This window comes from Phyllostomus hastatus, unplaced genomic scaffold, assembly GCF_019186645.2.
Source record: "Phyllostomus hastatus isolate PE091 unplaced genomic scaffold, TTU_PhHast_1.1 phas_contig_468, whole genome shotgun sequence".
Taxonomy (NCBI): domain Eukaryota; kingdom Metazoa; phylum Chordata; class Mammalia; order Chiroptera; family Phyllostomidae; genus Phyllostomus; species Phyllostomus hastatus.
Genome location: NW_025333884.1, coordinates 3,282,444 through 3,305,507, shown reverse-complemented (window position 1 = coordinate 3,305,507; position 23,064 = coordinate 3,282,444). Strand labels below are relative to the sequence as shown.

The 23,064-nt window shown below is 42.3% G+C and overlaps 1 protein-coding gene across 1 annotated transcript; it reads left to right on the top strand.

Annotated features, from left to right (window-relative positions):
- Positions 1–368: 368 nt before the first annotated feature.
- Positions 369–9,473, top strand: LOC123823022 (zinc finger protein 211-like). Its single transcript, XM_045845311.1, has 3 exons — positions 369–646; positions 1,514–1,640; positions 6,458–9,473. Exons 1-3 carry the CDS (start codon positions 434–436, stop codon positions 8,029–8,031), a joined length of 1,914 nt encoding a protein of 637 aa, XP_045701267.1. The 5' UTR covers positions 369–433; the 3' UTR covers positions 8,032–9,473.
- The last annotated feature ends 13,591 nt before the right edge of the window (positions 9,474–23,064 follow it).

Sequence of the window (23,064 nt, the reverse complement as noted above, 5' to 3'; positions counted from 1 at the left end):
GGACTCTGCAATTCAGGCCTGCCCTTTTTATTATGAATTCCTGTGCTGGCCTCAGAGATAATTTGCTTTAATTAATATGGGCTGAAACCCTTTTACCAGGAAAACATGATGACTTTCTTTAGCCATATTGAAGAAGCGTCCTTTGTGCAAACCTTATTATTTCCCAGCGCCTTCAGCCATTGGCCTTGGTCATTACTACTGTAGTGATGTGGGACAACCCCTAGTCACGGCCTTGGAATCTCAGGACACCGTTCAGGGAATACCGCCCTGTCTACCCAATTCGGGGGACAGGCATGTCTTAAAAGTCATTTCCGTTGGGAAACACTTGCAGGGGCGGGACATCCGGCGTCCTTTCCGTGGCGGGCAAATTCCTTCAGCCAGAATCCCCTTCATTACTTGCTCAGAAGGTCCAGTTCTCTGGGTGCTGGTGGAGATGCCCGAGCAGAGAAGGCGCCAGATTCGCGGTTCACAAAGCTCACCTGAGAGGGAGAAGCTGGGCGACGATGCCCTGGTGGCCCGCGCCAGGCCCGAGACAGGGGTCGCCAGGGCAGCAGTCGCCCTGGCGGGGGCAGCCTCCCCTTCCGCTGCTAAGTCCTGGCCTGGAGCTCAGAGTGTGTTGGCGGCCTCGCCGAGACGCCCGGCTGAGGTAAGTGCGTGTCCCCTCACACCTCCACTCACCTCAACTGCCTCACCACACCGAACCCCGCATCCAGTGTGCGGACGCCCTGCAGCCCAAGCTTCGCGGGTGGGTCGGAGAGGAAGGCTCACTGGAGAGAGGAGTGTTGTGGATTCTGAGGACACAAAGTGCGGTGCAGAGTGGACAGGGCTTATTCATAACTGAAACTCCCGTGCGGAAGTCAGTGAGGATTATTGAAGTAAAGAGCAAAGAGGAGGCAGGGTGGATTTCAGAGCCAATGATTCGGGTCTTTACCGTGTGTGAGATCCAACAGAAAACTGGGGTGTGCGGGATCCTGCCGGAACATATCAAGCACTCTTTGGCTGCCGTATGCCTAGTTTATGGGTGAGTCCAGAGAGATATGCCCGTGCTGTGTGCAGCAGGAAGGTGGCAGACCTGAGGGAGAGAAACTGGGGTCTGAAGATATGAAGGAGGCAGACATTCCACAATGGTGTGCACACCTAGAGGGAGTGTGAGCTGGATATCCTGGGCCCTGGTGTGAGGATATGGGGGTGAATCCTAAGCTCATGCTTGGCTGTGCCTTGGAGGCATGATCTGGGAGACTGTGGCTAGAAGGATGGGCCGGTAGTAGTGGCCGGGAGCTTCGATGACCTTTGTCTGTGTTTCGCCACATTGCTGTTGCTGACCGTGATAACAATAATTAATGGGACTGTGATGAGAAAGCAGCCAGTGTTGGCATTAAGGCCTGATGTCCACACTGAACTGAGGAACCCTGGAGGAAATAACAGGGAGGGGAAGATTTTTAAGAAGTAATATGGGAGGCGGGGTGGGTTCTCAGATATACAGCTCTTCGTTCATTTGTCTCCATTGTGACAGGTTGGCGTGACCTTTGCAGACATTGCCCTGTACTTCTCCAGGGAAGAATGGCATCTCCTTGATGAAGCTCAGAGACGTCTGTACCTGGATGTGATGCTGGAGAACTTTGAACTTATATCTTCACTGGGTAATGCCTTCACTGTGCCAGTGGTGTGGACCAGGCTTTGCACTTCCTTATGCCCCCTGTTCTCTAGGGGGTACTCTCTCCTCATACGTGGACTAGAAGTGCTGCTCGATTTTCCAGTTTTCTGAGTAGTTCCTTTCCTTGGTAGGGCTGCTTTGTTTGCACCACCCTTTTCTCCCCCTGCAATACCAGTACCCGTTGTAGTGAACTCACAGGGAAGGATTTGTGACTTGGAATGTTGCATGGAGACTAATAGATACCACCTTGATTTGTGACAAAAAGTATTTTTTTTTTTTTGCATTCCTGTTGGTCATTTTTATATACATATTTTGGAAAAGTGTCTGTACAATTTTGGCTAATAAGCCTTTTGAATCCCTTGTATATTTTATATAGTAATTACTTTTCAGCTACTAATACACAGTTTTTCTCATTCATTTAAGTTTGGTTTGCAGAGACTGGGTTTATTGTTTTCTGTTTTTAATAATTTCAATATGGCCTCCCTGCATTCAGCAAGTGTAATGTTGCCAATTTTTCAGCAGGCTCAAATGCTGGTTACCAGTGTTTAGGGATAAGTTATTTTCAGTTAAGCTATGAAGAGGGTTTTTCTCTCTCTCCTTTTTTTTAAACTAAGGTTTTACTTTGTTAATAGCCTTCATAAATTTATGTGAGATTTTGTCACCTGAACCCAGAATACCTCTAAGCCATATTTTTATGTTTTAGAAGTATTTTCTCCTTCTTGAGATTGCCTTTTTTTCTTTTTTATTAAGATTAGTATTTTTATATTATATTGACTTCTATTTTTAGATAGAGGAGAAAGGAGGGAGAAAAACCATGAAACATTGCTCCTTCCCCTCTCTCTCCTGCCCCCATCAGGGACTGAATGCCCAGTCTACTCATGTGTCCTGACAGTGAATACAACAGGCTACCTTTAGCTTTGAGGGACGATGCCCAACCCTCTGAGCCACACTGGTCAGGGCTGCCTTTTCATTTCATCATGTTATATGCTGACCTGTGAAGAAGTTTTTTCATTGTGGTAGTCCAGTCTGTTTATATTTGCTTTTTTGCATGGTGATGGTGGTCATATTCAAAAGATTATTTGAAAAACAAATTTTCAGCCCTGACCGCTATGGCTAAGTCCTGGAGTCTGGAAGGTTGCCTGTTGTATTCAAAGTCTGGACACATGCCTGGACTGCAGTCTGGGGGTCCAGTTGGTTGTGTGTGGGAGGCAACTGATTAATTTTTCTTTTAAACATTGGTGTTTCTCTCCTTCTTTTTCTCTCTCTCTTCCCATCTCTTGAGGAGAAAGTAAGTAAAACTCTTTTAAGAGATAATTATATGATTTTAAAAAGCGCAAGTCTAAAACTTCTGTAGCTTGTGTGAAGAAGTTTTAAGTTTCAGCACTGACATTGAATTTTCCATGAAGTTTGAGCTCATTTTTATCAGTGGTATCCATTTTTTTTTGTTTTACATGTGAATGTCCATTTTACCCAACACTATTTACTCAGCAAACTGTTTTTTTTTTCCTCATATGTTTTGCATTTTTTTTCTGGTCAAAGATTAGTTGAACGTCAGTACCTGTGTTAATTTCTGTGTTTTCTGTTGTGTTCTATTGGTCGGTGTTCATTTTAATGACACATGGTTTGGTTGGTGTGGCTTTCTTGTAGATTGAAGTCAGGAAGTGTGATGCCACCAAAGTTTGCTTTTGCCTCTCATATGGCCCACCCTGGGGACCTGGCCCTCAACTCAGGCATGTGCCCTGACTGGGAATTGAACTGACAACCTTTTGGTCCACAGGCCAGCACTCAATCCACTGAGCCACATCAATCAGTGCTGTTTTATTATTTAAATTTTTCTGTGTACCTGATATTCTATTGTTCTTATGCTGGTTTCTTCTTTAACTTGGTTGCCTTTGCATTGTCTGGTGGCTCATGGATATTTTTGAAAGTAAATATTTTGGATTCCTTATCAGGCTGTACATTGAAATCCATGTGTTTGTTATCAATCATTGGGGAATTATTATGTTCTCTTGGTCATGTTCTTGTTTTTAGTATTCTTTTAAACCTCTATTAATGTCTATGCATTTGCTGAAGCAGTAACTCCTTTCCATTTTATGGACTAATTCTGGCTAGAGGGATAGATTCATCTACACGTGGATTTCAGGGTCACCTGAGTTGGTGTTGTGTCTCAGTCTTAGACAAGTCCCACCAACCTAGTCTCCTTGATGCTACATGAGGTAAGGTCAGAATAAGAAAAAAATGTGCAGGTCAACTGTTGGTTTGGTAGCATTTCTTTTCAATGACAGTCAAGAGTTTTGAAGTCTTTGATGGCACTGAATTTTTGGTTCTTCCTGGACTAGGTTGTGGACAAAGGGATGTGTTTTCAGTTTCATGCCAAGGAACTCTGTAGGGTCCTCTGATTTATAAACCATGTGGAGTTCACAGATGTTCCAGGGCCTTCTCCACTTGTTCAAAGCAAAAATTTCCTTTGTTTTTCACAGAATAGTCCACCAAGGCCAACCTGAGTGCAATCACAGTAGTTGATTGAAGTAACTGTGACCCTTGTTATATTTAAACTTGTTTGTTAACCCATCTTTGCTGTCTTCTTTTCTGTGCTCTTCTATGTTTTTTGCACATTGCTTTGCTGCTTGTCCTTTGTGTTTGTTTGTATGTATGTATGCTTGTTTATTGAATTTAGAGAGACAAGGGGAAGGGAGAAAGAGGAAAAATCATCACTTTGTTGTTCCAATTATTTATGCATTCATTGATTGCTTCTTGTATGTGCCTTGACCAGGGATTGAACCCACAATCTTGGCTTATTGGGTGGATGCTCTAGCCCAGCAGTTTCCATCCTTTTTGGCCCTGGGAACCTTTATACTGGAAGGTGGGGTGGGTGACATGGGAGTGTAGGGGGTTGAGGGGAGGGGAACTGGGAGGTGCAGCTCAAGTGAGCTTCTTGCTCACCCACTGTGGTTGGGTCCAGGAGGAGACAGGAGGACCCCTTTCCTTCAGGGGAGCTTCACTTGCAGCCCAGTACTTTTTTTTTTTTTAAGATTTTATTTATTTATTTTTAGAGAGGGAAGGGAGAGAGAAAGAGAGAGAGAGAGACATCAACGTGCGGTTGCTGGGGGCCATGGCCTGCAACCTAGGCATGTGCCCTGACTGGGAATGAAACCTGTGATGCCTGGTTCGCAGCCCGCACTCAATCCACTGAGCTATGCCAGCCAGAGCTGCAATCCAGTTCTTAACAGGCTGAAGAGTGGGAGTGGTATGGGTCCGTGGTCGGGGTTGGGGACCACTGCTCTAACCAACTGAGCTACCTGGTCAAGTCTGATTTTCTGTTTGTCTTAATTAAATCTGTATTTCCCTCCTCCAGGATTGATGTTTTTTTTCTGGATAGCCATCTACTTGTGGAAGAAGGAAGAATTCTCCTATTTCTTATTCACCCATCTTGCTGAAGTCACTCACATAGACCTCTTCTCTGTGGTCTCATGGGCTTTCTTGTTCTACCACAGTGTTGCCCACCCACCTCTTCAGTTCTTCTCTTTGAATTTATATCATGTGTATTCCATGTAATGGCTCCACTGGGATTAAAGGGGGCATTTCATTTGGGCATTCCAGGAAAAACACAATTCTATCCATGCCAGCGTGGATACAGAGTCTGTGGCGTTTTGGTGAAGGAGTGATGGAAAGGGTTTGGCACATGGGCTTTGCTAAAGTCATAACTAGGAACCCATTTTGTTCATTAGTGTTTTGTTAACATTGCCAGTTCCTCACCCTATTCTACTTATGTGTGTTTATTGTTGACAAAATGTCAAATATTCAGTTCTGAGTTATCATTTCTAGTCAGATTTCCAGTCCAGAGGTAATCTTCACCTATCTAAACTTTGCTCCTCAACGATTTTTTTAAAAGATTGTATATTTTTTTAGAGTGAGGGGAAAGAAGGGATGATAAGAGTAAGAGAAAGAGAAACATGCTGCATGTCAGAGGTACATGGATTGGTTGCTCTCTGTGTACCTACAACAGGATGGCTAGCCTGCAACACAGGCATGTGTCCTGACTAGCAATCGAACCAGTGACTTTTCATTTTGCAAGCTGACACTCAATGCATTGAGCCACACTAGCCAGGGCCTCAACTCTTTCTATTACAGGTTTTGTTTTGTTTTATTTTTTTACTTCACTCTAACTTTGGTCTATACTCACAGACTTTTGGAGTGCACACATATCATTACATTGATAATGAATATCACAGGCTCTAGTACAATTGATGCTGATGAATTTGAGCTCATTCAGATTGTTCTACACAGCCTCACCTCACCAGTGGGAAAGATCCTATAGGAAGCCATTTGTGGAAGAATAGTAGTAGACCCTGACTATCTACTTTGTGTTTTGTTTTGTTTTTTAATATTTTATTTATTATTTATTTTTTAGAGAGGGAAGGGAAGGAGATAGAGAGAGAGAGAGAAATATCAATGTGCGGTTGCTGGGGGTTATGGCCTGCAACCCAGGCATGTACCCTGGCTGGGAATCGAACCTGCGACACTTTGGTTCGCAGCCCGCGCTCAATCCACTGAGCTACGCCAGCCAGGACTTCTACTTTGTGTTTTATCCTACGCTCCTGGCTCTTTTTTGGTGAGGTCACCAACACTGCAGTACTTATTGGCCAAGTAATGTATAATAGTCATTTCTTCAATGTGTAACTCAAGTCTCTTGAAAATGAGTTCATAGAATCATGCCTAGCTGTGAGAGCTGGCCATTTATGCTGAGGATATTTTTTCCTCATAAGGTCAACATATACTTCACCAGTGTTTCCTTTTGTTCAGGTTGCTGCTGTGGAACAGAGGACGTGGAAGAACTGATTGAACAAAACATTTCTGTAAGAGTGGTACAGGCAGAGAATCCCAAGGTGGCTTTGTCTTCCCAGAAGAGCCACCCATGTGGGAGTTGTGGGCCAGTGCTGAGATACATTTTCCACTTGACTGAAGAGCAGGGCACACAACACAGCCAGAAATCATTGCGGTGTGCAGCATGTGCAAAACCATTTTACATCAGTACAAAGTGTCACCAGTACCAAGAGCACAATGTGAGAGAGAAGCCTTTCGGAAGAGGTGGGGACAGGATCCTACTTGCAGAGGGCTGCAATGTCAGTGTGTCCCAGAAGCTTTTTATCTGTGGGGAGTTTGGACAGGACATTCTCACCAAGTCAGAACATCTCCAACAAGAGGCTACACACACCAGGGACAGGCCAAATGAAATCTCACCATATGGAGGAGACACTATTCAAAACGGAGAAAATTATTTCACCCTCAGTGAATGTAAAAAACCCATTGGCTGCAACCATGCCTATGTTCAAAAGAAGGATGTCCATACTGGAAGACAGTGTTTTGTGTGCCATGATGGTGGAAAAAATGTCTCCAGAATTTCTAGGTTTTGTTATTGTCAGAGAGTTCCCAGTGGAGAAAAGCCCCATCAGTGCAGTGAATGTGGGAAATCTTTTAAAAAGTTGTCTCAACTTCGTTGTCATCAGACAGTTCACACTGCAGAAAGGCCTTATCAGTGCAGTGTATGTGGGAAGTCTTTTAAAAGAAGAAGTAGCCTCTATTTGCATGAGAAAATTCACACTGGAGAAAGGTCTTATGAATGTAGTGAATGTGGGAAATCTTATCTGACTAAAAGTGCCCTTTGCTCTCATAAGAGTCGTCACACTGGAGAAAGGCCTTATGAGTGTAGTGAATGTGGGAAATCTTTCTTTCTAAAGAGTGTACTTCATTGTCATGAAAGAGTTCATACTGGAGAAAGGCCTTATGAGTGCAGTGAATGTGGGAAATCCTTCTTCCGAAGGCATGAATTTCGTTGTCATCAGAATATTCACACAGGAGAAAAGCCTTATGTGTGCAGTGACTGTGGGAAATCTTACCACAGTAAAACTGGCCTTCGTTGTCATCAGAATATTCACATGGGAGAAAAGCCTTATGTGTGCAGTGAATGTGGTAAATCTTACCACAGTAAAACTCGCCTTCGTTGTCATCAGAATATTCACACAGGAGAAAAGCCGTATGTGTGCAGTGAATGTGGGAAATCTTATCACAGTAAAAGTGGCCTTCATCGTCATCAGAGTATTCACACAGGAAAAAAGTCATATGAATGCAGTGAATGTGGAAAATCTTATCACAGTAAAACTGGCCTTCGTAGTCATCAGATTCTTCACACAAGAGAAAGGCCTTATGAGTGCAGTGAATGTGGGAAATCTTACCGTAGTAGCTCTGGCCTACGTTATCATCAGAATTTTCACACAAGAGGAAAGCCTTATGTGTGCAGTGAATGTGGGAAATCTTATTGCAGTAAAATTAGCCTGCACTATCATGAGAGATTTCACACAGGAGAAAGGCCTTGTTAGTACAGTGAATGTGCAGAAGGTCTTAGATATTAGGACATGTACAGGATTTTACTTTCATGGTAAAAATAACAGAATTCTGTGAAGCCTTGGCTGAACCATATCTCATACAGCCAAGCACCAACAGTAAGGAGGTTCCCATGATAACCTCTCATTTGTGAAGCCTGTGTGTCTGTGTTGCACTTTCTTGATTTACCCAGGTAGTTTGCCAGGTCCATGTCACTGCATATTTCTGTTGAAGGTATATCCTGTGTACCATCTATAATGTTCCAAGAGATTCCATGAGTCATCATGGTTGATGTGGCCAGAAAAGGTAACTATTGTGTGATTTGTTGGAGAAAATGAGGAGTAGCCTAACTTTTTAGGTCTTTTTTCCTTGTACTCCCACTACTTGGTGCAGTGACCTGACTCAATTTTGGCCCAGAAAACATCATCTGAATTCAGATGTCAGCTTGTAGGAGGACTGCATTTTTGTGGAACATGCTCATTTTTACATAGGCAGAGATCGTTTTTGAGTGTGCAGAATACCAATGACAGAACTGCCAAGCTAATCTCTCTTGGCTTGGTAAGATAATGGAGAAGTTTTTTCCAAGTCTTCTTTAATCTTGGGTGCTCTACTTATTGTGTGGGATAGTTCATAAGCAGTTTTGGGCCCCACAAGCATCAAGAAGTGAACAACTTTTATGTGTGTCTCAACTTTCTCTGCCTCTGTGGGGACAGTTTGGTGCAGAAATCAACGCAGTGGTTTTTGCCAGACTGCATTCCTGCTCATATCCCCTCAGGAAGACTGTGGGCTGTCTAGTTCTTAGGAGAAGCTTAAATGCTGTGAGTTTCAGAAGACATGGATGCCACTGCAAGGAAAGGGTAGGTATGACAACCTCAATATGTCTGGGAACAGCATGAATTTTTTTCATGTAAAGGATGGTAATATTATTGCAGGGAATCTCTGGCCCAGGCCTTCCAAAGTGCCATGTGCCATAATGTCGGCAATTCCATGGGGGGTGGCCAAGTGGTAGCACCATAGAGGTGAGGGAAACTGTGATTGCAATAGAAACACTGCTGTGACAGGTGCTGGAGGAGACTGAGGCAACTAGACAGAATGTTCATTTTCTCAGTGTTTATCCAGAAACGTTTCTGAGAAAAAGAGTATAGGATCAGTGTGTACACAAAAGGCAGGATCTGCAGGAATATTTATCTCTGTTGATTCAGTCATTGTCATTGAATATAATCAGCAGGTTTTGTGGCCCCGAACAGGTAGCTCAGTTGGGTAGAGTATCATGTTGATATGTCATGGTTCTGATTTGAATTCTTGGTAAGGACACATATAAGAAGCAAGAAATGAATGCACATGTAGTAGGACCAAAAATCCAGATTTTTCTTTCTTCCCCTCCCACCCTCCCTCTCTCTGCCCACCTCTTTTCTCCCTTTCCTCCTCTGTCCCCTACTTTCTGTTTCCCTCCAAGATGAATAAAAAGTTTTTAAAAGTTTGTGGATTGCTGTCACCTCTGAGATGTTCATGTAAGAGCCACTGGTGCCCTGTTAGAAAGAAAAAGTGAATCTGTTTTCAGGGGTGTAGCTATTTTGACCCAGCCAGCAGTGCTGTTGCTTTCAGTGAGTTTTTTATTTTTTGCTTTATTTGCTGTTACTGAGGCAAAGTGTCACACGGAGTGTATGGGAACATGGATTGCTATATAGAGTTGCTAACCCTATTTTCAAAATGAGTTGCATGTACACATTTTAAAGACCTTTATCTATTTAAAAGTGTTATAATTAATAAACATCATATACTTATTTCAAGTATAATGGTTGATCAGTCTTCACTTACACGTGACATTAAAACTATCACCATTGTCATAGTACTGACCATTACTGTCTCTGGGAATTTACCTCATGGCCATTTTAATCTCTCCTACCCCTCATAGCTCTGGAAGTAAACAGTGATTTTCATTCCATTCTAATAGATAGCTATGCAGTTTCTTCAGTTTAGATGATGTGACTAACATTCCGCTATCATATACATTGCATATATATTTTGAGATTAATGATATATTAGTGACTCATCTCTTTTTGCTGAGAAATAATTCTTTTTGCCATATATTTTTTTATTATTCTATTACAGTTGTCCTATTTTTTCTCCCCCTCTGCCCTGCACCCCACTCTCAACAGCTCATTTCCATGGGTCATGCATATAAGTTCTTTGTCTTCTCCATTTGCTATACTATTTTTAGCTTCCCTCTGTCTATTTTGTACCTACCATTTATGCTTTGTATTGCCTCTACCATTTCCCCCATTCTACTCCCTCCCTATCCCCACTGATAACCCTCCATGTGATCTCCATTTCTGTAATTCTGTTCCTGTTCTAGGTGTCTCCTTAGTTCATTTTTGTTTTTAGGTTCAGTTGGTGATACTTGTGAATCTGTTGTCCTTTTATTCATAATTTTGATCTTTTTTCTTAGATAAGTCACTTTAATATTTCATATATAAAGGCTTGTTGATGAGGAACTCCTTCAGCTTGACCTTATCTGAGAAGCACTTTGTCTGCCCTCCATTCTAAATGATAGCTTTGCTGGATAGAGTAATCTTGCATATAGGTCCTTCCTTTAATGGATACAAATACTTCTTTTCATCCCCTTCATACCTGGAAGGTTTGTTTTGACAAATCAGCTGATAGTCTTATGGGATCTCCTTTGTAGGTAACTTCCTGCTTTTCTCTTGCTGCTTTTAGGATTCTCATATTTAATCTTATGTGATTTAATTATGATATGTCTTGTTGTGGTCCTCCTTGGGTCCAGTTTCTTTGGGACTCTCTGAGCTTCCTGGACTGCATAGAAGTCTATTTCCTAGGCCAGTTTGGGGAAGTTTTCCTTTATTACTTTTTCCAATAAGTTTTCAATTTCTTGCTGTTCCTTTTCTTCTGGCACCCCTATGATTCGGTCAGTGGAACATTTAAAGTTGTCCCAAAGGTTCCTATGCCTCTTTCTCATTTCTTTGAATGCTGTTTTTTCCTCCCATTCCAGTTGAATATTTATTTTTTCCTTCTATTTCAAATAGTTAAGTTTGAGTTCCGGTTTCCTTCCCCTCACTGTTGGTTCCCTGCATACCTTTATTTTACTTTTCATAGGCTTCACTTCTTCCTCTATTTTCCAACCATACTCAGGTTTTTCTGTGAGCATCCTGATTACCAGTGTTTTGACCTCTGCATCTTGTGGGTTAGCTATCTCCTCATTGCTTCGTTGTTTTTCTGGAGCTTTGATGTGTTCTTTCATTTGGGCTATATTTCTTTGTCTTGGTGCTGGTCTTACATGGTAAGGGACAGGGCCTTAGGTATTCATCAGCGCAGGGTAACCCACTTCCCTAAGTTGTAAGTGCTGTATATCAGGTCAGGGTCTGAGAGGGAACCATGTGGCTTGCTTGGCTGTGTCTCCACTTTCAGTCATTTCTCCTGCTCCCCACCAGAGAATTGGGCCCTTGTGGTGCTGCCTCCTGGTTGGGTGGGTTTGTGTACATTCTAGGGACTCGTGTGTCCCACCATTGGACTGTCCTATGAGACTGGGAGTTATTCCCGCCACTGTGACTTCCACAGGTTTTCACAGCCACTGGTGTTGAGGCTTTAGTTTCCCATGTTTGAACCCTTGGTTGTGTGGTCTGTCTCACCCTCCAGTAGTTTCTCCTGGTTTATCTGCACACAAATGTTGGACCTTTCTTCTGCCAGCCGGAGCCTTGCCCACACAGTCTGCAACTGTAACAGTCATCTTCACCCCAGCTGCCTGTCTCTGCCCCTCCTACCACTCTGGATGAATGTCTTTAACTACTTGGTTGTCAGACTCCATACAGTTTGATTTTTGGCAGTTCTGGTTTATTTTTTTTGTTTTTAAATTTGTTGTCCTTTCAGTTGTGGAGGAAGCAAAGTGTATCTACCTATGCCTGTATCTTGGCCAGAAGTCAGAAATCTTCTCATCTTTGAAGGTAGCACTATGCATTTATCCATTCAGTTTGGTTATTTCTAATCTTTGACTATTTAAAATTAATCTGGTATAAATACTTGTTTTTGTTTTAAAATATTTATTTTTAGAGAGAGGGGAAAGGAGGGAGAAAGAGAGGGAGGGAAACATCAATGTGTGGTTGCCTTCTTACGTGCCCCCTACTGGGGACAGGGCCTGCAACCCAAGCATGTGCCCTGACTGGTAATTGAACCAGTGACCATTTGTTTTGTAGGCCGGCACTCAATCCACTGAGCCACATCAGTCAGGGCTAAATATTTGTTATAATTCTTTATATAGACATATGTTTCATTTACCTTTGTCCATAAGTCAGTGCACAGTCTCAGTCGTAGGGTAGCTGAGTGCTTAAGTAACAGAAATTAGCAATTTTTTATCTAAATTGATTGTATGTTTCTGCATTCTTCCAGCCATGTGTGAATGATTTTGTTCCTCCACATCCTAAAGAATATTTGGTTTGGCCAGTCATGTTTTGATATAAACTTTTTTTTAACATTGTACTGCTATCGTACTGTTGTTTCATAATTATGTTTATAAGGATTTATGATGATCCTTTTCTCAGATGTGCATCTGCTATGTCTGTATCTTTGCTATGTGTCTGATCCTATGTTCTAGCTAATCTGATAGTAGTTTTGTCAGTTTCTTATAACAAAAGGACAGTGAAAGAACAAAGATGCATGTTAGAGATTCACTCATTTCTAACCTTTCTTGCTTTATGAAATAAATTTTTTTTGTATTGGAATCAAGTTTTAATGTTTTTTCTCTATATTTTGCACAATGCACTGCCACTTTTCATTTTAGCCTGCAGTACTAATATTCTTTATCAGTTGAAAAAGTCCACTCATTTGATAATGCAATAAGCCCTTTTTCTGTAGTGTAATGTAACCCCATTTTTCTGGTCTTATATCATGGGGGCTCTTGGGATGGAACAGGTCTCTGAAGGAGACCTGATGGCATCAGGATGTGCAGGGTGTTTTGGAATCTGAAATCTCATGTATAGTGAAATAGGTGGACATGATCAGACTTCCCATGGTCTGAGTGAGGCACCTTGCATTTGAATCTCTGATTCTCAAATGGTACCCACAGTCAAATTGTGACAGGAAGGAACCAACGTGGAGCGGATCCTCCTCAGGCAGCCTGTAGTGTGTGGTGTTTTTACTTTGTGCAGGAATGATTTCACAACAGGAGTCCATGTGATTTTCAGAATATCTTTATGAAGACTGAGGACAGTGCAACCAAGGAAGGACTTGGGGTAGAGGAAGTAACAGGAGACTAGGTGGTGCTTTGTGTTGGCTCCTTAGAAAAGTTGTAAGAAAGGAGTGAGCCACGAGAAGGCTGCTTTCAGGTCACAGGGAAGACAGAAAAGGAAGCCTTGCAGACATTTTCAAAGGGTAGTTTGGAGTCAAGATGCCAGTGGCTGCAAATCTCATGCAGACAAGGTAGAGTTTAGGAGGAAGTACAAAGTTCATGCCAGGGAAGAGGCATGGATGTGCTCCAGAACCAGCCAGCCCTGAGCCTTTGTCCTGAGAGCTTTTTATTTCCACTTGGTCTGTGACAATCTTAGGGGAAAGTTTGGGAATATTCTTTGGTGTGCTATGGTGGTTTACTTTTATCTTGAGTGTGGCTAGCTTTAATGGGGTTTATTGTTACTTGCTCCCCTGAATTCATGTGTTTGGGTTAGCTGGCACAGATGACATTTGATCTCTGTTCTCTATGTTCCAGACCAGGGAGATTGAAGCTGTGTATTCTCTGGTCAGGGAGGGGAGTTATGAACCATTTGTGCTCAAGTGTCCCTGGTTAGGGGAGATAGGGTCTTGTGAATTACCTGCTGGCTGTAAATTGCTCAAACTTTTTGACTTTGTTTAATTTTCTTGTCTCAGTTTTCCTATTGCACTGGCTCTGGAATTTTCCTTGCTTCTTACTACATAGAAAAGGGAGCATATGTGTGAATAATTCTTAACCAGGCTCCCTGTTTGCTACTTCCTGCAGAGGTGACATGTTAAGGTTTGGGTGTTACTGAGTTTCACTCCTGGTGGTAGCAGGACTGTAAACCTGGGCAGGCGCTGGCAGTTCTGCAGCACAGACAGAGAAATGAAACAGGTGCTGCTGCTGTTTGGGAAGCAGCAGGGGAGTGAGCGGGAGCAGGCTGTTCTGCACTCACCATGGGTTTTGTTTGAATCTCTAGAAACATAGGCCAACCTCTTACCAGGGCTGTGAGGAAGGTGTTTTTTTCTCTAAGTCATCTCTCTTTGTAGGAACAAACATTCTACAAGACTTTCTTAATCCCTGTGTTGGTAAAGAGCCACGAACATCTGAGTATAAGGCATTTCTTCCACTTGTCTTCATTTTTGCAAAACAAATCTAGTTGGACAGTAGTGTTAAAATTCAGAGATCCAGTTACAGGCCTGACTTTTCTGTCCTTGAGTTTATATTGAGGCCAGTGACATTGCAAAGGATAATGAGGCATTTTTTTCTCCTGATCATCACCCTTAAGTTGGACCAATTGTCAAGGAGACACCCTGGGGTGGGGGGAATTTCAGGGGATGCTTTGCTACTGCCCATTTTGTCCTTGTTTTCCCTGGTGGGTGCAGCTGATGACTGAGGCTCCCTGTGCCAGGATGGGGGGCAGCAGATGCAGGGCCAATTCAGTTATTCCTTAGAGTTTTATAAACTTGTCCTGTTCAATGGTATGACCTGAAATTTTATTTTTAGAAAATGTAATTTTGAAATAGGTCAGAGCTCTTCCATGGATTTGTAAGCAGTGAGACTTATTTGTAAATGTATCACAAAAAACATGATACAAAATGACAAAAATAAATGACCCGCTCACAGGGCTGATCCCAAATCGATTCTCACGGATCTCCCTCCTTCCCACATGACACCGCATCCCATCACCTTCTGAATGTAGATGCACATGTGTCAGCAGTGTGTAGATTCTTGGAGAGTTTTACACACCCTCTAGAATACTCACTTTAGTAATAAAAATGTGTGTACAATTAGAACCTAGTTATTCTTTCTTTAATTAGCAAAACTTCTCATGTGTTTTTAGCATAGGAAATAAGCCTAATTCGTCCAAAATTTCTCCTTTGTAAGGAGAAAGAATAAATCCTAGAGATATTTCAGGGACCCACTGAATTATCTCCAAGACATTTCTAGGTTAAGAAGGAGTCTTTCAAAATTTTGATTCTGAGATGCTTGTCAAATTTATTTGACCTAAGGATTATATATTGTTATGAAATAATATTTGATTTTTTTATTTAGTTAAGGTGATAATAAAATGTAAGAAACATTAATACATGCTGGCAAAATTTCAATTCCTAAGGTGAAGAGAAATGATTTTCTTGAAATTTGATGAAATATCTTATTACCACAATAAGACACATAAATGTTCTAATAAAACAGAATCTGACCTTTAGGCTGATATGAGAACTTTTTCCTGCTCAACATACTGAATGAGAGCCATATAAATTCTGTGTTAGCTTACTTTTGATATTTAGATTCATTTACCTAGTTAAATTCATTATTAAGCTTACCTATATAATTTCCACATCTCTTTATAAACCTTCTTTAACTTATATAAACCATGTGCCACTTTTATAGTCCTTTTGCTTTGTTTCTTCTTATTGATAAATAACCAACTTTAGAACAAATTCTTTCTCTTTCATCAAGTATTTTCACATTTTGTATCTTTTATTGCCAAACCGTATGTTACTTAGGAGTCCAAACCAGGCAGCTACACCACACTTGAGTTGTGGTATTCTGAATAACACCACCCAGAGGATCAGCAGAGGTGCACATGCTGTGGACATGACATTTATTACTCACATTACAGGGGAGCTCACCAATGGCAGCAGATTGTTGCAGGACAGACTGAACCCTGCATCCAGCTTTGGTGCTACTTATAGGTCTAGGGAGGGAGCAGTGGTAGTGGGGAGGGAGCCACAGTAGCCTGTGAGAATGCTACAGGGTTGTGATAAACACAGGGGCCTTCAGAAAGCTGGGAGATCCAGGCTGTTGTTTTGTTCCTTAAGGCTGCTGGCCAGGCAGCCACCTGTCCTCTGAGATGAAGGTGCCATATCTTGAGCTACCACACACACCATGCAGACATTACTCCTCCACCTCACAATCTGCATTACTTGTTTTGGAAGAGAAGCCCCTGGGTGGTGAGAGCATTGGTGTATGGAATCTACCTACTTCCAGTACAGTACCAGCTATACCCCAAGAGGGGCAGAGGCTGAGAATGCCAAGGAGGACATGGCTTTTGTCTTTCCCTAACCAGACAACGTCCAAGATTTTGACAGAGAAACCAGGTCCCTGACTGTGTAGGGCACTGAAGTCTCCCTGCCTGATGGAAGGGAGACAAGGGAATGGGATCTGAGACTGGAACAGAGAGGCTGTTAGCTGATTTTCCCAAAGTAGGGATAGGCTGGAATTCCTGAAGCACCATCACCTTGATAGGGAAATTTTTTGTCCAGCTCAACCATCTCGTGACCAGTCCATTCATCCAACAATTGAGTCTTACTTCAGGAGGTGGTGATGCAGAGAGCCTTCTGAAGTGAGTGCAGTATTGTGTAAACAAAAGCATTCTGGTGTTTTTTTAAAAAAATTTTTTTAAGATTGTATTTATTTATTTCTAGAGAGGGAAGGGAGGGAGAAAGAGAGAGAGAGAGAGAGAAACATCAATGTGCAGTTGCTGGGGGTCATGGCCTGCAACCTAGGCATGTACCCTGACTGGGAATCGAACCTGCAACACTTTGGTTCACAGCCCGTGCTCAATCCACTGAGCTATGCCAGCTAGGGCTAACAAAAGCATTCTTTACATTGGCAAATATATTTGATAACATCTAGAAACTCAGGGTCCTTCATTGGTAAACACATTTACAATTTTAAGAGACATATTTCTAATAAAGAATAAGACATTAATTAACAGCCTATAACTTGTTTTCTAGCTTCTCTGTCATAAAAAGTTAAAAGTAGGTGAACTGACTTGCCTAGTAATTAAGGTTTCTGTATTTTATGTTAATAACTTTGAAAGATATTAACCAAACTTAAATCAACTTTAGTATCAAATGTATTTGCAGACCACAGTGTCATGAAATTTTTTTTGAGATAGTTCTTTATTCTTTACCATACGCATAAACAGTATTATTGATTGTATAGAAAAGGAATTTTTTTCCTTTTTATTTGTCCTTGACAATTTTAAGGATGCTCAAGAAGAGGGAGATGGGTAAGCTGTCAGTCTTGGGGGGATTCAACTGCTTCAGTTTTAAAAATTACCATTTTTTTTCCTCTCATATTGGGTGGGGAGGGCCAATGACTTCTTTTGTTTCCAGGCCTGCTCAGGGTTTAGGTGTTTAAAGCCTCACAATATTTTTTTATTCTAATTGCCCAGCAGGAAGATTTATTAAGACTCTCAAAGTTTTAAAGGCCATGAGTGAGTTGTGGAAACCAAGAAAGTCTTGGCCTAATTTAAGAAATTACACATGTAACATCTCCAAATGCATTCAAGTGGGAGTAAGAAAAACTCAGTAACAGGAGATGAGATGTATCGTGAGTAGAATGAGGTCATCAAAAGTGTTGTAATAAACGTTTTAGAACAAGTAGAGAAATGTGCTGAGGAAAGGTTACCTCAGGGCCTCGGGGCCCCTCAGCAATGACCCAGAGTAGATGCCCTGAGGATAGACTTACCCCACACAGACATGACTCAACCCTGGCAGATAAAGAAATACAAAGATAAAGTGTGTGGTAGTCTTGTGGACTTGTCTACCCTGGGGACGGATTCACTCCACTCAGGTGGGAGGGTCAATTCCATAATGGCACAGCGAGGAACACAAACAGAAAGCACGTTTGACCCGTGGGCATGTGTACCACACATCCTAACTCCACTTAGGTCAGCGAAAGGCGTGGTAAGGGGTCCCTTTCGACATCAGGGGTGATCAGCTCCTGGCTCACTGGACCCCTTCTCCCAGGTGTCACCTGAGGACAGTCATTTGTTCAGATGACTCCATGTCCAGAGGGCATCCTTACCTTCAGTCTCAGCATTGATGAAACACACTTTTGACGAGGGATATACTCTGCATTTGACAGGTAGGTTTCCTCCACAACAAGGATGAGAAGAGCCAGGAGGATGAATTAGAGAAGGAGACACAGACAAGAAAAGAGAAAGAAAAGAACTCCAGTGGCCCACACTGGGCACCAGAATGATACTGTAGGGGAACTAGCCCAGACCGGGTCTGTCTCAAAGTAGCGTGTAGTGTGTGGATTCTGGACTTTGAGTAGGAAAGATTTCACATCATCAATCGAGGTGGTTTTGAGAGTATGTTTTTTTAGAGGCTGGTTGCAGTGAAACAAAGACCTTAGGGTAGAAAAAGTAACAGGAGAGAGCCCAGGTGTTGTTCTGCTTTGGCTCCCTTAGAAACATAGGAAAGGAGTGAGCCAAGGCAGGGCTGCTGTGGGTTCACCAGGACACCAGAGAAAATGGGGCCATGGAGACAGGATCAGTGGGTAAGCGTGGGTTGAGCTGCTAATCTTTGCTGCCTCATGGGCTACAAAGCTGGAGGGGACCCTTAGAATTTAGGAGGAAGTGAAATGTTCATGCCTGGGGAGGGCCATGGGCATGCTCTGGAGTGAGCCGGCTCTGAGTTCTGTCCTGTTGTAACAGAACCGCTGGGTTCTATTGCTCTGGGTTCTTTTGTCTGTTGCCCATTAACAACCATGACTCCCAATTCTGGAATCTTATGAAAAGGAAAGTATTTATTTAAAAGTTATGCAGGTTTAGAATAATATTGGAATTCTGACTTTATATCTCACTCCCTTAATTTTTTAAAATATTATATTTATATATTTTTCAGAGACAGGGGAAGAGAGGGAAAAGAAAGGATAACAAATACCAATGTGTAGTTTCCTCTGATGAGCCCTCCACAGAGGACCAGGCCTACAACCCCGGCATGTGCCCTGACTGGGAATTGAACAGGTGACCCTATGGTTCACAGGATGGTTCTGAATCTACTGGGCCACAGCAGCCAGGGCTTACTCCCTTTAGAAACAAAGAAACAGCCACAAGTGCACAGTCCTCCCCTGCCTCCCCGGCCCCTGCCAAACCTAGCCAGTCAGAGGTACCATCTCTCAGGGAGACAGAGTTTAGCTTAGCTGGGCATTTTCCTTTCTGTATTCCAGCTTTGTAGAGTGGTCCATCCTTGGCCAGACTCCTGCTCTTTATCAAAAACCACATCCCCATGGTAGGCCCCGGGAACCCTTTTGCATCCTTTCAAACCACATGGCCAAGACTCCTGTCTCTACTCCCAAGCCTCATGGTTAAGAGCACACATGAAGAGAGCTTCTCATGGCTGTCTTACTCTCCTTCCCACATGGTCCACAGCTCTATCACAGCAGAGAGAGAGAGGGAGAGAGAGAGCGAGCGAGAGAGCGCATGCGTGAGTGCAAGCATGGGAGATCATGGGTGCCCCTGCACAGGAGTTTAAATCCAGATGCATATTTTGCTTAGTATCTCCATTTCCAATTCCTCCCACAAAGGGTTACACCTGCCAGCAGCCTGGTTTCTTCTGCCTTGCTTGGCTGCCATTGTTAGTCCAGGCAAGGGAGGCCCTGTGACTTAGAGCTAACCAACTTCCTGCACTCTCTCAAGTGCAAAACACCCTCCAGCCACATCTTATCAGGTGTTAGAGTCAGGCCCATTTCCTTGGCTCTGAGCAGGCATAGCCTTTAACATTAGTAGAACATTGGCCAAGTTCTTCAACTATGGGAAGTAACTCTCAAGGGCCCTCTCTGCTTACCTCCTCCCCCAAGCAATAGCTCTGGGAGCTTTGGGATTTGGGGGATCTCTAGCTCAGCACCCCGTTACACAGTGGGCTATTTATTGCTCTTCTGTGGGTAAGAGTCTTATGAGAGGGTTTGAGCTGAATATTTATTAGCTTTATACTTGCATTATTAATATGCTAATGCATAAAAATGAGCACATGGGTGTATTAGGGAATATTCTTCGGTCTATACTATTTTACTTGCATCATGGATCTGTGTGGCTTATAAAAGGATTTTGGTTATTTGTTCACCTGACTTTATCTGTCCTTGTGTTTAGCTCGCATAAATCACATTACTTATGTCTCTTCTCTATTTTCCAGACTGCGTTGACTCAAACCATGTATTCTCTGGCTATGGAGGAGAGGCATAAACCATTTCCTCTGAGTGTCCTTGGTTAGGGGAGATAAGTTCTTGTGACTAACCAGCTGGCTATAAGTTGCTCAAACAGTTTGGCCGTGTTTAATGTCTTTGTCTCAATTTCCCCATTCCACTGGTCCAGAAATTTTCCTGGCTTCTTTCTGTTCTTTCAAAAAATGAACCCTTTTCTTGTTCTGGGCTTCAGTTTTCTCATCTGTAAAATGAATATAAGGTATGTTTAATTTCTAGGCTGTTGGAGGTCAAGTGCTGAGGTGTGCAGTGGCAGAGCTGCGGATGTGACTGCAGCCTGCCCAGATTCAGACCACTGCCACCTCTGCCTGCAGAATTATTCCCAGGACAGGCACCCCTCACTCCCCCAGTACTCACAAGCACCTTTGTTTTGGGGTGTGTTTGTGAATGTAATCAGGCTTGAAGCAACCCGCTGACCCACATGCAGAGGCAGGTGTAGTGGGCACTGAGGCCTCTGTGTGGGCTTTCTGATAGATCTAGGCAGGCCTAGGAGGAATGAAATTCACCAGGGGAGAAAATGGCACAGTGGAAAGCTGCCTGCAGACCCTTCCCAGGAAAATTAGGGTCTGGGATCTGCCTATATGGCATAACAGGATGCAGCTTTCACCCAGCTACCAGTTCCAGCCAATCAGACTCTAATGCCCCAACTGCAGGTTTTTGCTTTTAAACACCCCGATCTAAGAACAACCGAGCAAGTCCCAACTTCCCTTGGTTGGCTCCACTTTCCTTTAACCTCCCTTGGTGTGCTCCACTTTCCCTCTTACTCCCCCACTAATAAACCCTACTCTCCCTAGTTCACTATCTCTATCCAGTTTCTTGAGCAACTCCGACCTAACAGTAGCAACTTGGCAATCTATCTCCTGGTGACTCGCTAGAGCTCTCTGAATCTCATCTGGCTGAAGGTGACTTCCAGGTCCTATATCCCATCTGGGTCTTTCTTTCTATGTTTTCAACCCCAGAAAATATTTGTTTTCCCCCATAACATTTCTTAATGTATTTTGGGAATATGTTTTGTATTTTCTAAGAATATAGTGTATATCTGGGAGTAGGGTCCTTTAGCAAATTTGCATTTGCTACCAAGATGTCTACAAAGGTTGTCATCCATGAAGGTGTTGCAAGTGGTCATCTGACTCCAAGAAAAAGGTTTTGGGTCCAAAGATCTCATCTCTTTACCTGGAAATAATGATAATTTTACCTGTATATGCATATGACATTTCTTATTGAATTTTCTAGACAAGTTCTATTCCAAAAACTTAAGAGTAAAACATTTACTTGGAATCAGCGACAATGTACCAAATTTACATTTGGCACCAGGATGCCTGTAATGTTGAGTTCAGTGTGTTTTGGGAATGTGGGCATATGAACCTGAGAGAAAAGTTTCTCACATTAGGATTTTACCGCCTTGCTGGTAAATGATGACAGTTACACCAGTTAATGCCGTGGCAGTGTCTCCATGGGATGGGAGATACCTTCTGGCATAAAAATGAGGGAGAGAACACTGTATAAAGGTATGAATGATGATTTATACAGTTATAAATTTAGCCTTTTTAATTTTTAAAATTTTTCACTTTTCAGTAGTCTTTTTCCTTTTCTGAAAGGTTTTCATCAATTTATGCCAAATCTCTAAGTATTTTTTCCTTTTCTCCTTTAATTTTTTTCAAATTTTATTGACTTTTTTGCCTTGTCATTTAACCCCCTTATACCCACCTCCCCCTAAATGAGCATTTTAAAATAGCTAGAAAACAACAGGCTCTGAAGCTAAGTCTTAGTGGATAGTAATTAATGGACAGTGAGTTCTAAGAGGTAGGAAAGTTTACTTGAACTATAGCTATGAGGGAAACTTGGCTACCATGAAAGTCTCGTTTCTACAAAGTGTGAATCCCTTATATTCATTAGAATTTGAGGAGAAAAAAGTGAGGTGAGAAAGATACAGCAAGGTGTGAGGAGACAAACTTGGAATTGTGGGGAATAGCCATGGCATTATGTTTCATTGTTTTAACTATTATTTACTAATTATCTCACTGCTTCAGAGGCTGAACTAGGAGTGTGTTACACAGCAGTGATTAAAGAAATGTGATCACAACCAGGGTTGTTCCAAGACTTTGTTGAAGGAGCAGCCAACAATTCAAAAGGAAAATCTTCCATGGTATAATACATTGTTAGCTGATCTGTTATGTGGAAACATAAATTGACCAGCACTCAAGAGTGAGAAGCATGTGGATCCTGAGGAGGTTAAGAGCACACATTTAAAGGAGGGGAAAAGGGTTCGATTTAATGGGAAAGATGTTTCATGTACAAGAAAACACTGTAGAGTCTTCCCATGGCAGTAGTTCGCTGCCAGTGTCAGGCCACTGCTGTGATCCTTGTGCCATTTCCAGGGTGCTGGGGATTATGTTCATGCACAAGTGACTTTTATGATTTCTGGTAAGTTTTTAGATTTTTCTGAACTCTGGTACATTACTTAGTTCAATTATTTCAAATTGTGGTTTCTATTTCAGTGTCATAGATGCTTTGAAATTTTCTTTTTTTTAAACAGGTATTATTTATTTATTTTTAGAGAGAGGCAAAGGGAGGCACAAAGAGAGCGAGAGAAACATCAACATGTGGTTGCCTCTTACACATCACCAGCTGGAGACCTGGCTCTCAACCCAGGCATGTGCCCTGACTAGGAATGGAACCAGCAACCCTTTGGTTCACATGCTGGCACTCATCCACTGAGCCACACTGGCTAGGGCTGCTCTGACATTTTCAATAGGAAATGCTTCTTACCTAATTATAATGAAATTTAATGTTTATTACACATATGCATACCCACAATTACTTATAACTTATA